The sequence below is a fragment of the Lutjanus erythropterus genome, chromosome 1 (genome assembly GCF_056507025.1).
Source record: "Lutjanus erythropterus isolate fLutEry1 chromosome 1, fLutEry1.hap2, whole genome shotgun sequence".
NCBI lineage: Eukaryota > Metazoa > Chordata > Actinopteri > Lutjaniformes > Lutjanidae > Lutjanus > Lutjanus erythropterus.
This window is the reverse complement of record NC_139317.1, coordinates 28,964,127-28,980,993: the sequence shown is the minus strand read 5'-3', so window position 1 is coordinate 28,980,993 and position 16,867 is coordinate 28,964,127. Positions and strand designations below refer to the sequence as shown.

Sequence of the window (16,867 nt, the reverse complement as noted above, 5' to 3'; positions counted from 1 at the left end):
AATGTCAGCAACTCCCTGTTCACTCTTTTCAGGGTTGGAATCACTTTTACTTGTGACTGAATTTTAATGGGAATGATGCCACCTCTCCTGTTTTTCTTATTATGTACAAAATCAAACATTCCATCACGGATCCAGCTTCAGTTATTTATGTTTGACAAGAACACCTCAACATGCAGGTCAACCATTTTACTTATTGAGTGCAAAATTTAATTTTTTGATTAGTTAAGTACTGCCTTTTCACTGAGGAACATGTTTATTCATGTTACAATGCAACAAATAAGTGAAACAGAAGAAGCTAAAGGTAAAGAAATCCCTTTAAGTCTTCTCTTTGTGTATCATGACTGTACTGATTTGATGCTGTTGTTTGATTATGCTGAAGATAAATGAGCCTTATTCTGTTTTGACTTTTGGTGTGTAGTGAAAAGGGAATGTTTAATACAGACGTTTTCTATTTCTGTAGGTGTATGTTTTATTTCCTGATGTCTTTGTCTTACGCGGTTATTTGGGAACCAAAAGTAACGGGTCATTGTTTTTACTGTGAAATGAACTTCAGCATGCATTCATGTTCAGATAGAGAACTGCTTGTTTGCTATCATATCATATACTTATCTAAGGTCCAGATAAGTCATGTCATCCCTGTTCCAAAGCTGTGTTTAACTGTTTCATGCATGTAAATATTCAATGCAGAATCACCCAAGATAAAATGCTATGCTGATAAAGCCAGTCATTGCTTTGTTTATTTTCTCATGCATTTATTGATGAGGGCCATCATGCAGTCTGCTGAACTCGAGAATTCTTCTCGACGCCTGTGACGAGTATCATGGGATTGTCACATCATGGCTTCCTTGTCACGTCATAATTCACCATGACGAAGGTTGTTTCCTTTCTTCGCACTCTCAACATTGAGCACATTTCATTTGATATAACTTCATACAGTTAATGTTACTGGTGTTCATTGTGTTACTGATTCCTGCTTTCCCTTTTTGTCTTTTGGCTGCACACACTGTCTAACCCTCAGTCAAATGACCAGTTTGTCTCCTGCTTCTGATACTGTTATGATCACCACAGGGTAGGTGTGGGAATTACCAGACGTCCCACGATGCAATATTATCCTGATACCTCAAACACCAGTACAGGCCTATTTAATTGCTTTTTAGAAGGGCTAAATTTGAAAAAAGTGCCAAGAGTCTGGATGTTTACATTTCCTTTGTCTGACCTGTAAAGTTATAAATCTAAATGTATGTAAAACCATGCACCCTTTTATTGTTAACCTACTTTATTAGGTTCCACATTCAGAACAGAGACATTATGTACAAAAATCTAGGGGGAAAAAAACAAAGAACAAAGTTTAGGTTAGAAGTAGCTTATTTTTTAATACGTCATATTTTTTCATTCAGTTTGACTCTCCTATATCCTCTCTGCTTAGACAGCTTGAGGAGGCTTTTTACATAGAGGCCTTATTTTATTACTTATTAAATACTTACACAGTATTTGTTGGAGTACAGAGGATCACTGTTCCTGACTGCTTAAATTATTCTTAGAGATATGGATAAGAAATAGGCCATTTAAGAAGTCTAGTTTCAAATACATAATAAACTATTATGGTATCTTACAGTTTTTTCTGGTCTTCATATGTTCAACTAAACTGAACGAATTAGTAACAAATAAAAAGATGACACCAGGTTTAAACAGGATTAAAAACAATTTTCCATGTAAAACAAGTCAAGATTCTGGGGTTGGGACAGTAGCAAGCTCCCTTTCTTAAAACTTCCACTTCTCAAATGTACAGGAACATTTCACTACTTCTGGATTGTTTGAAGCTGTTGAGTGTTTGTGTTAAATTTAAAGGTAGAATAAGTCAGTTGTTGTTTGTAAACGCACCAGAAAGATACCTGATTTTTGAACCTCATCCCCTGCACGGCAAATGCTGACATTTTGAGTTGGTAAAGTGTCCAGAGCATACCAAAAGAATGAGAAAATGAGAAGGTAAGGGTGGATGGCTGGGTCTCTGCGGATGCAAGCCCAGCCAGACTTTTTTGGCAGGGTGTGGGTGATGATTGAAAGGAACTATTTCTGTCTGTGCATAGTTTTTTCTTTTTTTTCAAATCTGCATAGTTTGCCTTGAAGAAAAAAACTGAAGTCAGAAATTGAAGGAGTAGATCCCACTACCAATGTCTTTTGCATTAGCAAAGATGATTAAATCACAGTTGTGTGTAGTGATCCTGATGTCTGACTCAAATCAATTTATACTGTACATGTACTTTCCAATTAAATGTTATTCTGAAGAACATCTTAGAACATCTCTGCTGTGTCAGACTTGGAAATACAACTACTGCATAAAACTACTGCATATTTTAAAAAAATCATAAAGTTCTAAATGATGGTGTTTCTGCATTGATACATTTTCCCAAATCTGTCAAAAAAAACAAAACAAAACTGAACTCTATATATCATGTCAGAACTACAAGCACACCTTAAAAACATGCAGACATAAACACGAGGAAAAAACATACACAGACATCTGTGTTTGTAATATTTATAACAGTTATGTTGACATGCACAGATACACACACACACACACACACTCACACACTGTGACACTGTCTACATGTCAGGGTCAATGGTCAGCTGGCTGATTAAGTCTTTATAATAGACGAGGCTCTTCTCCTGGTCACCGAGTGCAGTCAGCATCTCATCCATCTCCTCCTGAGAGAAGACTTCACCTGGTTTAATGATTAACAACACAACCATGGTTTAAAAACTGTTCACACATTACAGTATATAGTATGTTGTTAAAAATAAACCCAAATAAACTCAGTTTTTGACTGAAGAGGGGGAAACAAAGTGGAGGTAAATGTGAGATACACTAAACAGGAGATTATCTTCTTTTCGCCACACAAACAAAGGGTTCTTTTCTTCACAAATGAAAAACTGAGAGATTCTGTTTTACCTTCCTGTGTCATGTACTTTGTTAGCTCCCCAGGCTCCAGGTATCCTTTCTTTTCTTTGTCCAGAACCTGGAAACACAGTATTACTGTCTTCATGCTTTGCTTGAAAAACCTCTGAGACTCTAAGTGGCAGCTAACCTTTTTCTAAACTACAACACTGGAGAATGTGAGGAAACTGCAGCTTGTCTCACCTCAAAGGCCTGAAGCAGAAGGTCCTCAGGGATGGGAGGGAATCTAATGCACACACACACACACACACACACACACACACACACACACACACACCATTGTTGAGTCTGTAGTATGGGAGTACCCCTGATAGTATCAACATGATGACATACCAAACACTGTGTGATAACTATGCAAGGAAAATACAACTTATGTTTTAAAGACTGACAAACAATAATGGGATTAACATATCCTCTGTTTGTCATTTCCAAGCCCAAGTTAGACTATGGACTGAACTTGACCGTGTTCATCTTACTAAGAGGATCCTAAGATTTTTACTGATGGAGTATGCACTTAAAGGGATAGTTTGGATGACTTGATGTAGGACAGCATGACGTACTTAGTGATAGTGCATTAACATTTTGTTTTGCAAAATACAGGAGTTGTTGGTCCACCACTGCCTCTACATCTGTTAGTTTGTGTTACTGTGTGACTTTTGTGTTTTAAAACAATAGTTTAGATTCAACTAATAGATCAAGGCAGTTTTAGACCAGCAACTCTCTTGTTTTTGCAAGGTAAAATTACTGATTACACCTATGGAATTTGGTCGGTATGAAGAGAGCAATATTTGTCTTATATAACCATAGTTTCCTGTTAGAAAAAGCTGTCTGATGGCAAGTACCCTTATATAACCCCACATCAAATAATCTGAACTATCCCTTTAAGAACCCATTTAGCAGCTCGAGGAATAGAAAAGCACAACTTCAAAGGAAAGTAGCATGGCATGTATTATTTAAAGAAGTCTGACATTTGGTATTTTCTTGGTGGTGAAAAAACATCATCTGAAAGATTAATGATGAGAATGCAGTGTACAGTGGTGGCCTTTGTAGACCTTTACACCACACATCTATTATGTGAAATACTGCAGTAGCTACTTCATTATATTTACCAAATATAAAGTCATTAAGAAAACTTCACTGATAGTGACAGGTCATTCTTTTGCTCCTGCAGTAATATCTAGTAGAAAGATGCACTGTATGATAGATCATTTGCTTCCATTATCACATGGTCTTCTTCTAACCCCAAAAATCTAACATTTTTATTTATTCAGTTACATATACAAAACAACACGACTGGTGACTGTCTTACTTGTGCTCCAGCAGCACTTTAGTCATGGCTGGAAGGAACTTGTCCAGATGGACATATCCTGCCTCTTCTACCTGGTTGAACAGTAAATGCAATATTTAGGAAAATGAGATGGCATTGTAAAGGATGGTGACATTACAGTACCAGGGAGCCTCTATTAATTATATTCCACTGGAAGGCTATAGTAGATACTGTAACAACACTAAAAATATGAAATAATTGCACACCTCAGATGATTAAACTGGTTGTTTTACTGAGTAAAGTAAACACTGCTCTGACCTCAGTTGTAAAGTTTTGTAAGTCAGCCAGAGTCGGGAAGCAGCCAAGGGAATACATGATGGTGCCAATCTCCCTGGAAAACAAACATCATATTAGATTACACCATTTAACTACATGTAAAGGCTGTGTATGGTGGTGCTCATCTCCCTGACAGATATAGTGAGGCATGTATGTTTAGCTGTACTGAAGCTCACTGCATTGAACTGGTTTCAAGCCACAAGCCTCTGCTCACCATCACTGCCAATGACATGCCTCCTCATCTCATTTGAGTTGCAAATGAAAGTGTTTCAGTTGAAAAACCTGCAGGCGGTGATTTCCTCATAAAATACACATTCACTGTATTTACCCTGTAATTAACTCTGTATATTACTTTCTCAACATAAACTGTCTTTGACAGTGGTGGACAAAGTACTCAACCCCAGTACTTGAGTCAAAGTATAGATACTCCTGGTCAAATATTACTCAACTACAAGTGAAAGTCGCTCAGCTACAATTTTACTTGAGTTAAAGTACTAGAGTACTTGGCTTTAAAAATACTTAAGTATTCAAAAGTACATGTTTTTAAAAATACTTAAGTATTCAAGAGTCCAAATTACAAAGTACATTTTCTAATATCAATACATGCTGTATTGTTTTCATGATGCATTTACAGAAGCTTGTAACTCTCTGAAACCATCTAATGATGCACTGACTTGCTTGTAGAACCACTCTGCTACACAAAACCTATAGAAACACCTATAAAAACTTCAGCATAGAAATGCAATCAAAAACAAAAAGGACAGTTATTGTCATTTTCTGATGTAACTGTATTAAAATCACTGCATAAAAGCAGATTAAAGCCAAGTGTAAGGAGTTCTCCAAGTCTTCAGAGGCAGTATATACATGAATTATGCTGTATTTTTCACCCCGATAAAAACAATCCAACTTTAAAAGCTACCTGGAATAATTAATAATTATAATAACATCTTGAGATTTAATTTTGTCTTTCTCCTGCCGTCACCATTACCACTTTTTGTTTGAATGAAAGAGGGAGAGCTTGCTTGTGCTTGTTAGTGCGCCTGGACGTATTTCTGCTTTTACATCAGTTCCATTTGAGAGGAGCTACTGTGATTGGTTTCTTTCTGTGAGGAACACAGCATGTGACCAATTACATTTTAGAAAAGAAAAAACAGCAACAGCTGACTTCAACGATGTGCTCAGTCAAAAAGTAACAACAACCTTCCTAGAAATGTAGTGGAGTCAAAAGTACAATATTTGTCTTTGAAATGTAGTGGAGTGAAAGTCAGAAGTTTAAAAACCAAAAAAACCCAAAACAAATACTCAAGTAAAGTACAGATACTCAAAAAAATGTACTTAAGTACAGTACTCAAGTAAATGTATTTCGTTACTGTCCACCACTGGTCTTTGATAGTGTGAAATTACAAGGTTCCAACCCAGCACATGGGGAAGATACTGTGGAGTTGGTATATTCTATAACTAAATATATTTACATTTGACTGCATCTGTAATAAATATAAAGATATCTAAAGTAAGGTAAGAACCTGCATGCAAAGGTCCAATTTAAGGTGTTTTGTTGAATAGACATTAATAATGGTAACTTATGTGTTCCATCTTCATACTCACCGTTTGTAGTTATGAGTTGACCCAAGGGGTTCAGAGGAATGTGTTATTGCATATTTGTCTTTACATTACAACCATTTCTCACTCACCGGACCTCCACTGTGTTGTTAGACTCATAGTCAAACGCTTCAAAAGCTGCTTTAATCCTCTTGTGCACATCTGACACTATGGCCTCTGACAGACAGAAGAGGGGAAAACAAGGAACAGGGCCGAGTTGGTTAGTTGGTCGTGTGTTGAGGAGAACCAATGATTTGTATAACTCTCGCGAGATTTGTACTGGTTATTCCTTAATTGTGCAGGCCGTTGTGCACAATGTTTTATAATATGTTTAAGATATGAGTAGGTTTAGGGTCAAAAATCAAACTTTGTTAAGGTAAGAGAAAGATTGTGGATTGGGTTAAAATGACCACTCTCGCGAGATTTTTTGCGAGCCTGGGGTTCCCTTCTGGACATGACCTGTAAGCTTGTAAATAACCGTCAACCACCGAGGGAAAAATATTAAGTAGCTTTGGATAAACTGAAACGCACCCTTATTGTTATCTAGTCGATAAACGGTATATAACTGGAAACTTTTACGAACCTGCACTTTGCGTGTTTTCCGCCATTCTTGCCCAGTTGTTGTCCCGTTGCCCAGCAACCGACTGGCTCTGCCAAACCAGCAGGTTCTACTCGCTGGTGACTTTATAAATACCTGACGCTATGTCTAAAATACTGCTTTGTAGCACATCATCTGTCTTTGTACTTAAAAATGTACAGTATAGGTGTTTTTTTCACTCAGTTGTAACAGGCTTTTAGCAAGAGTTTGCTATCAATATTTTAGTTAATTTAGTTTTTAATTATGCCACATTTCATTTTTTGTATTTTGATTGCAAAATGTTATAATCCACATCCACAAGCATATGAGCTACATTTTCACTAGCATCATGTCACTTGCATTATTTTATCAGGAAAAACGTTACTGTCCCAATACACTGAATTAATGGATGTAAACCAGTTTTTGATCTCTTATCTCTTCTATGTTATTTACACTATTATATTATATAGCATTCATATGTACTGTGTTTGTGCCTTTTATACCCTTAACCTGGTCTAACAAATCCAACAAGAAACAGGAGACAGAAAAAGGAGAGGGGGACAAAGTTTGCTTTATTTTCTTCAGATGCATACAACTGCATAATTTTTTTAAAGGGGTAAACAAAAAACAAATGCTGTAAACACATTTCAAGTTTGCAGATAAAACATGAATTTAATATTATGTTGTAACACAGGAAGACAGCTGTATGACCGCTCAGTAACAGGTCTGGCTCTTTAGCTGCGTGTGCTACTAGAGGTCCCCAGTCCACACATCCCTTGAGGTTTTGACCTTTGGCTCTCCAGGGTGGGCTCTAACCAAGCTCAGACAATACGATATAAATGTTCCTGACCTCAGTTATGAAGACGAGAAGACTGGTGGTAGACAGCTGCAACTCATTAAGAAGTCATTAAGAGCCCAGCACTGTTCTTTAATTTCACGGCTCCCAAGTAATACAGGCACATTACAGTCCTTATCAAAATATAATGCTTAGATAAGTATAAACAGGCGGATTAAAAGAAAGTAAGATGAGGCTAAACTGCACAATGAGACATTTTCTATGAAAAACCTGATTTAATCCATTAAATGATTAAAGCCACTGTGCAGGCTGAGAGAATTCTCAAGGAAGACCAATTTTAATTTCATGGCACACCAGTGTGCCTTACCACACTGGATGAAATGAGATGTCTGTAAAGGAGACCAGTATAACTAGATAACAGTTGCACTCCTGGTGCATAACATGTAAGTGCAAATCCTAAGCCAACACAATAAGGCCAGTCAGTGTGTATGTGAAACAACAGTCCCTACATAGAAAATCTCGAATACATTCAAAATATAAGGGTAATAAATACAATTAAAGAAAATCAAATATTCCAAAGTACTAATCTCTATTAATGATGGCTTTTATTAACATGGATTTTAAATAATATTGCATTTTGAATCAGGACTTTTGCCCCTTTTACAGCTCTAGAAATCTTTGAATTCATTATTAACACCAATGATTGTTTCTGGTAGAAAATTGTATACTTTCAACTGATTAATTTCTTCATTTATCAAGCATCTACATGTTTCACAATCAACTGAAATGGACTTTAGAATCTCAGAATTCAAATAAAGAGGAGGACCATTTGTGGCAATGAAGAAGAAGTCCTCTCAGTTGAGAGCAGAAATTTAATTCTATCATCAGTCCTCTGCTGGTTTGATTTGAGAGCACATAATGACAGTGTGGATAGAACCAGGATGTATGTGTGTGCATTCATATCTCTGGTTGCCCCACATGAACAGGGTCTTCCTGGTGCTGCACTTGTTCTGCTGCTTGTACTTCTGGTATCTGTCCGTGCTGTTCATCTACGCGCTTTATGAGTTCCTCTTCTTCGGTTTTTACTTCCTGTTGAGTTTGCTCTTCACCTTGAGGCTTCGACTCCTCATGAGGCTCCCCTCTCTGCTCTGCTGCTCCTGCATTCTCCCTGTCAGTACTGGGGTCTGACACCTCCTGCTCCTGGTGAGGTGCATCATTGTTGCTGGAACCCTGTGGTGGAAAATTAAGCAAATCTCACTGGAAGCAGAGAGTAAAACTAGGCACAGCTCTGTAAAGCAAAATGAAATGCATACTTAAAGGGATAGTTCACCCAAAAATGAAAATTCATGAAATGATTTTCAGTATTATAACATGATTTTTATATGTATCTAGTGACGACATCAAAATAAAGACTTTGACAATAACACTTGCAAACCCAGATTTGTATTTTTATATGATACATTTGATATATTTATATTTTTATTGTTTTTATACATTTGAAAAAGGATGTACCTTGAGTTTAGACTGGTTTGTCAAATGACTACTGCATTTTCAAGATCAAGAATAAACTTTCCTCTTTAAAAAGTTAGCAAATGTAAACTGTAATAATAACCCAACTAAATTAATTCTGAGAAAGTTTGTTTTTAAATGTTTGTTCGCTCTTTATTTTACAGTAAACAGTACAAACATAACAAGCTGTACTTGGTATTGTATTAGACAAAAACTGGAAATAATATGTTTTTTATAAGACATTATACCCTAACTAGACACCACACATGTAACAGTACACTAATAAGATGTTATTAGTTAAGGATGAGTTTATAGCCTACCAATGCATGAATTTTCATCATATAGAATCATACTCCCTAACCATACTACATCATAATTTCAGTAGGTTTACTGTATTTTGTCCATGTGGTGTAAAGTGTGTTTCTGTGAATGGACACAAGTGTGTAAATGTTCAGTACCTGTGTGAGAGGTAATGGAGGAGACAGCAGCTCGGACGGGGCCAAAAGACCATCCTGGTTTAGATCCTGAGTCTGGAGTAAAAAATCTACCATGGACACCACCTGCATGCATACACACACACACACACACACACACACACACACACACACACACACACACACACACACACACACACACACACAAACACTTCAGGTCAGATAAACAGGTCAAATGTTATATGGTGTGTTGTAAGGCATGCACCAGTATACACAACACAATGTCCGTTCAAACACACAGCCACGCCTCCTTACCACCTCATTGGTCTTTGCTCCAGGTGTATGATGGGAATTATAGTCAGAGAGCAGTTTCATCATCTCCAAGCCATCCAGGAGCCCGCTGCGATCGTAGTCATAAAGACGAAACAGGAAGAATACCTCTGACACAAAGCAGGAGAAGACTGACATGTTTAATACCAAACACATAACATATACTGCTGTAGTGTAACTGCAGAAGGTGTGCAGCAAAACACACACTACTGTATGCACACAAACACAACTGCAGTAGTGTGACCTACAGATGGTTTGGGACACCGACATTCTGCCAGAATCACAAACAGCTTCTCTGGCCATCAGATATAAAAGTTAATATTTTTGTACACAACTTAAAAAAGTAAAGAGATGTCTATGTGTATAACAAGATTATGTATATTTGGTTGTGATATACAAGGGACAGCTCTGTGTTAGAACTTAAAGAAGTCAGTGTATTGACTACAGTGCATGGTGGTCAGCACAAACACAATTTGTAGAAACAGAGGAGTACCTGTGCAAGCAATGTACTGATTTGGACAGGGTCAGCAGTACACATTTTAGCCACCTACAAGAAAGGCCCACCTAATATCAGCTTAAATGTATGCCATATTTATAATATTTTCAGCAATTTATCTTACCGTCAGGCAGCCTTGTCCAACGGGAAACTGCCATTATATAAGCCAAATATAACTTGCTCAAGACAAACAAGACTCCATAGACAAAATCAGTAATTTTACCTTACAGAGTACAGGTGTTGCTGCGCTACCACTGCCTCAGTCTGTTAGCTTGTTTGTGTACTGTGTGACTTCTGTGTTAAAGGTTAGTTGGAATCACCAAAGTCACACAATGACACAAACAAACTCACCGATCAAGGCAGTGGTAGCCCAGTAACTCTTGTGTTCTGAGATTAAATTCTTGTTTTTGCCAAAGAAGTCTGGTTGAGTGAGAGAGAGCAACATCTGGCTTTTATAACTGCAGTTTCCTTGTCTGATGTCAAGGTTAAGTAGTAAAAATATTCTAAATATAGTGTACACTTAAACTGGTCAGATATTTTTTTAGGTGGGCCTTTTTTAGGTTGCTAAAATGCGTTTTGCTGCTGACACTGTTGCAATGCATTGTTTAGCATCTCTTTTGGTACTTCTGCTGCTTCTTCAAATTGGGGTAATGTTAACTGGCATCTACTGAAGGTAGCACACTGACTATGGATACCTCATATATACCTTATTCGAGAAACATGAACCATCCCTTTAAATAAGTGTTGAGGCATGAGTGAGTGAGATGTTTACCTTGCTCCCACGTGCTGATTTCTGGTCCTCCTTCGCCATCCTTAAGACTGGATTGAATGTAACTTTGCAGCAACCTGTGACACACATGGCAGAATTCATTTTAATTAATCTGTGAAAGGTCTATAGAGCTCCGAATTAACACTGAGGGGTCAGATTTGTTCCACCCTGCAGGGACTGAGTTATGTTTTAGCCACTGCTTGCAGATACAATCAGACTGGTCATAAAAACTCTGACAGGCAACAGAAAAAGACAAAATTGGGATCAGAATATCTACGTTCTAACTTTGTTATCTCTCTTTACCCTTGATTCCTAAGCAGGCTGACTCTCCCTGTGGGTGCAGCTGTAATTCTGTATGATTGTCAGCCACAAGAGGGCAGGGTTTGAGGCTACATAAAATAAGTCTTAACATATGACTCTGCATACCAGGAGGATGTGCCACCTCATCAAAAAGCTTTGTGTTCACAGGAGGCTTAGTCGTGTATTTAGGCCTACTGATTTTCTCAGTTTGCTTAATTGTTTTGCAAAACTGGAGCCTATCACAGGTTAAGTAGTACTAACATCCATGGTAACAGTTTAAAATACTACAACTTTCATATTACAATTGAAAGATTTGTTTCTGAAAATGAAATTTGTTTCCATCCAGACTACACCTAGGCCTCCTGTAAATCACTGTGTACTGTTTGTTCTAAGAGTGCACATTTTATCAACAGCTATTCAATACAGCTGACAAACATTTGTCTGGTCTTACACTCAACAGGCTTAAGCAACCACTATAGACCACGATAGAGTAGTGTACATGTCCATTAATCTTATCAGTCAGCGGAAAGAAGCTGCAGCCACACGGCCACAACAACATACTATGTCCACAAGTGGTTGTGCCTCTCTATTTTTGTCTCTCATTTTGTTACCAGAATAAAGAAAACCTGCAATTCAGGATGGGTGAGTTCATTATATACTGGGAAATACCAGCTGAGATAGAAAGGGCAAGCAACTGTACACTGGATTTACCATGTGTGAGGATAATACTTTCTCCATGTCAATGAGGAGATAAAAAAAATCGTAAGTGTAACATAAAGCAGTATTATTGCTCATGTAATCTTATCAGTATATGGCACAGTCCACATCATTAGCACAACACAGCAGCCAAAGTTCACACAGTGAGCAGACAGCAGCTGGGTAATCCACTGAAACACTATAGGTTGAACACGTTGTTGGCATGTTGCATATCTGGTTTTAGTACTAACTACTAAGTCATGTAGCAGTATGTTTTGTCTAGTGCACAACAGTAAATATATTTATTCTATGTAATTAAATATTTTATTACCATCTGAGAATATTAGAATTTCAAGCATAGCGTAGGACAAAAGAAAGAACAGGCTTTCTACGTAGTGACTGTATCAAACCTGCTCTTTTCAGGAGAACAATTAAGATCAAATTCATGGCAAATTAAGATGAGCTGAATTGTGACAGCAGTACATCATCCATGTGTAACTCACCTGCGGTCCTCTTCTCCAGAGCCAAAGGGGTTGGCTAGTGGTACTACAGGGGCGCGGGCATCTACTGATTCCTCCCTAAGAGATAAACAAAAATGAAAATAAAAAAATGTGTGATTGTTTTCCATTATCTCAAAACATGCAGAGATATAAAAATGTAAGTGACCAGAAGCCTCAATTTCTTTACATTTATTTTCTCTGTTTTTTTCCCTCTAAAATGGAATACAACAGAGGTGAAAGAAAGTTTGTTTCTCGGTACCCATCTTACATGAGTCATACCTCCTTTGTCATGTTTTGGCCCAGGTCTGTTTCATCTGGTGTTACGTCTTGGTCATATGTTAATTATTAAAAATGTATAAATGATTATATCTTGCAGCATATTTACTTGAAAGACTAAAAATGTTTATGTCTTGATTGGTGTGGGGAAAAACAGAGGAAGAGACAGAAACTTGGGAGTGGGGAGGTGGTGTTACCTCTGTGTCCCAGGTTGACCTGGTGCAGCCAGGCACAAGTGTATGAGCATGAACAGGGACAGGACACGTGGGACCAACCTGCCCAGGTGAGACTTCATGAACACACCTACAAGCACACCGCTATGTTAGCTCCTCGCATCATATCTGGACACAATGCAGTCATAGGATGCCATCATGAATTTATCCCAAATGTCATACATTCACTGACAGAATATGCAACTGAATGTGAATTAAAAGACTTGGCCAACACCAGTGTGCATTAGACCAAATTATGGCATATTCACAGGTGATGGTTTCATGATGTTGTAAAAAAGTGGAATTTCCACATGGTTACTGCTTCAGACAATCTGCCTAAATACATACTCAAAACCTAGAAGTAATGTCTGTTCAGGGTGCAAAATTAAGAAATATTACTGCTTGAAAAAAAAATGCTTTATTAAATAAGAAATCTGATGTGTACAGTATTTTTTGTTCATATAAAATTTATTTTTCCTTTTAACGTTAAGTGGAAAAAGCATGCGAAAAAGTTGGCATGAATTGTGTCTGTCAATGAATGTTTGAATTGTGTATGTACAACTGCAAAACAAAAACAATGCACAAATCAGCAGCAGTCATTTTTATAAAAGAAATAATAATAATAAATTAATTAAATATAAAAAGAATAAAATAACTTCGGTGTAATATCACAGTAGATATAGTCACTGTCCGGTACAGCATTCAGACATTTTTTTATAGTAATATCTCAATATTCAACATATTGTCACTTCGCTACTCTTTTTTTTTTTTTTTGTTTCTTTGTTTTGTTTTGTTTTGTTTTCCTGGATGGTGAGTGAGTGAAAATCTACCAGCCAATTGCAATTACATTTTACCAGCATTTGGCTGCAACTCATTTTGGGCCCTCTTGTTAGCTGTCAAATGGTCTCTCAACATGCAGGACTGCAACTAACAATTATTTTCATAACCGATCTGTTGATCATTTTCAACAACAGCAGTCCATAAACTGTAAGACAATGGTGAAAAATGTCGATCACTGTTTCCCAAAGCTCTAAATGACGTCCTCAAATGTCTTAGATAGTTTTGGTTATAAATTGACTCAAAACGATTACATGGTTAGCAAAATAGTTGTGGATTTAATTTAAAAGTTGACAACTAATTGACTAATCGACTAATTGTTGCAGTTCTACTACATGTAAACATCTCCTTTCTACAACAATAAACAGAATATCAAAAAAAAAAAAAAAAAAAAAGTAAAAATACAGCAGTGCTGCAATCCTGCAGCCTCGACTAGTTTCACAGATGGTGGAGCTGATGGTCCATTATGACAAAATCAATTAAAACTTCTACAGCTATATTTAGCTCAGTAGAGCCCATCCACACTGCTCCCAGTGGATATGTTGATATGTCCATGTGTCTCCAGTGTCAGATACAGATCATATACGTACAGTACGTTGCTTACAGTAATTCCCATTATATCGCATATAGTGTAACAAAGTGTCCTGCAGCTTCCGCGAGTGAAGCAGCAGCGATGCTAACATCGAGGCTCTCACAGCTACACACGACCCACAGCACCAACTCACTGCAGCGTTATTACTGCCTACATACTGTACACTGATTATAAACCAGTACTATCGTGTTGCTTTAGCATAACACAGACCTGAATTAAAACAAGAATAAATGTAAGGGTGGCTAGTTGTAGCGTGTAACAACAGTCAGACTACGCACGTATTAAGATTAAATATTTATGTTAATAGCACGCACAGTGGGAGCCGCAGTGAAGTGTTAACAGGCTGAGATAACGATAATGCGAGCCTACCTGTCTGCATGTTGCGGTGTAGACAGTAAACAGCTATAACCCGGTCAGGTTTCGGTTCTCAGGTTCTTCATGTCTGTAGAACACCTCTGCCCCGCCTCGTGCCTCCTGCTCTGCACTGCGCAACGGCGGCGGCACGCGCGCTCCCCGCTGCCACGGAGACCGGAGTGTTTGGGTCAATGACAGGGTCCACGTGGAGGGAACAACCAGAACACAGCCGCTGTGCCGTCAGGGAGTCTGCGCAGACAGACAGGCAGCAGCTCCTCTTTGTGCTCCTCTCTCCACGCCACGTCCTCAGACAGACAATCAGAGGGCTGTGGCTCCTCACACATCATGTCCTCTAGATCTTTATGGTCTTTAAGATTCACTCTCAGTATGATTGCAGTGGTAGAAAGTAACTAAGTGGGGTGAAGTTAGGCAATTCTGGTAGATTATCAACAAAGCCACCTAAGACTACTTTAAAGAGATAGTTCACCCAAAAATGAAAATTCAGTCATCATCTGTTCACCCTCATGTCGATTGAAGGTCGGGTTTAGTTTTTAGTCACTGCTTGAGTTTCACAAGAAAACAGTGTTAATCTCTCAAACAATTGAAGTGAACTGTGACCAGTTTTCAAATGTAAAAACACAACCAAAGAAACTATAAAATGCTTCTTGTCTGGTATGATCCAAATTTCTTAAGGCCCTGTTGACTTGAAAGATGTCATTTACACTATTTTTTAGCCTAAATTTCTACCATAGATGCTTAGCATGGAGCCACGTTCACATGCACACACCATCTGAACTGTATGTGTGGGTGGTGAATGGCATGGCATGAATGGCATGTCGGGACTTAGATTATGCCATGCAAGCAGCATGGAGACACTTCTTTTTTCTGTTGTTTTCTCTGTTTGAAAACTGGTCACCATTCACTTAGATTATTTAGGAAATTGTGCAATGCTGTTTTCCAGGGAAACTACCCGACCTTCAATCGTCATGAAAATGAGTAGATAATGACTGAATTTTCATTTTTGGGTGAACTATCCCTTTAAGTGTTATTTTTTTCTAAATCAATTTATGTATTATTTCTATAAAGAAAATACATCGCCAAGTAAAGTACTTCAGAAACTTTGGCCCTTCAAACACAACACGAATCACTACCTCACTCTGATGATGTGTTCAGGTAAAATGGGATTTCACATCAGCATCATATTTCTATATTTAATGACAAAAACACTAAACATATCTGTAATATGACAGGGCAGCACACAAGTAAGTTATGATTTTATTGTACCTGGTTGCCTGTAAACATGGTGGCTTCACCACAGGAAAAAAAAAATATTTAGCTTAATCTGTGTCACATTTCACTTTAATGCAATAAGTACTCACTCAAAACCCTTTAGTCAAGTGTATTGTGAAAACATTTTGATTAAAAGTCAAACAGTTAATAAAATGCAACACCTTACAACCATTTTTTAAAAAGTGTTTTAGCTGCTGCAGTCTTATTACCAAAAAGAGAAAATCCATATTACCTGTCAAGTTCAGGGACCAGTGATTTTTTGAAGTCTTTGCTCTGCCTATCATGGTTATATCAGACCAATCAAAATGATTGTTTCAAGTAAGATGCTGAATGCAGGGCCTTTACTTGAAACAGAGTGTGTCTACACTGTAGTTTTGCTACTTTTACATAAAACTTTGGAGTACTTTGTCCACCACTGATGATTAGTACTAGATAAAGGCATAGTTTTTGGAGACACAGGTCCTAATATTTGGATGTGGATTTATGATATTTTAACATTTGACAGGTCAGGACCATCATTTCAGGAGATTTGTGGCTATATAAAGTCCAGAATAGCCAGAATGAGCAGCACCTTCTTCATGCAGGTGACTGAACACGTTGTAGACATCAAGCACTTAACACACACCTCTGTTTACATGAGCAGAATACAGTGTTATGTGATGACTCGTTCCCCAAGCACTGTATTGATGCAAAGCACGTGTGTATAAGTATGTGTGTGTGGCTCAGCTCAACTCTGCTTTT

General features: G+C 37.7%; 2 protein-coding genes across 2 annotated transcripts; both read right to left on the bottom strand.

The window, feature by feature from the left end:
• Positions 1 to 2,447: 2,447 nt before the first annotated feature.
• On the bottom strand, positions 2,448 to 6,785 carry drc8 (dynein regulatory complex subunit 8). Its single transcript, XM_084724573.1, has 7 exons — positions 6,742 to 6,785; positions 6,251 to 6,335; positions 4,542 to 4,614; positions 4,266 to 4,336; positions 3,140 to 3,182; positions 2,951 to 3,017; positions 2,448 to 2,723 (listed from the first exon to the last, which is right to left on the bottom strand). Exons 1-7 carry the CDS (start codon positions 6,764 to 6,766, stop codon positions 2,605 to 2,607), a joined length of 483 nt encoding a protein of 160 aa, XP_084580699.1. The 5' UTR covers positions 6,767 to 6,785; the 3' UTR covers positions 2,448 to 2,604.
• A 504-nt stretch (positions 6,786 to 7,289) lies between these two features.
• cgref1 (cell growth regulator with EF-hand domain 1) lies at positions 7,290 to 15,092 on the bottom strand. Its single transcript, XM_084724558.1, has 7 exons — positions 14,852 to 15,092; positions 13,039 to 13,144; positions 12,569 to 12,643; positions 11,073 to 11,146; positions 9,790 to 9,914; positions 9,499 to 9,600; positions 7,290 to 8,761 (listed from the first exon to the last, which is right to left on the bottom strand). Exons 1-7 carry the CDS (start codon positions 14,859 to 14,861, stop codon positions 8,489 to 8,491), a joined length of 765 nt encoding a protein of 254 aa, XP_084580684.1. The 5' UTR covers positions 14,862 to 15,092; the 3' UTR covers positions 7,290 to 8,488.
• Positions 15,093 to 16,867: the final 1,775 nt, after the last annotated feature.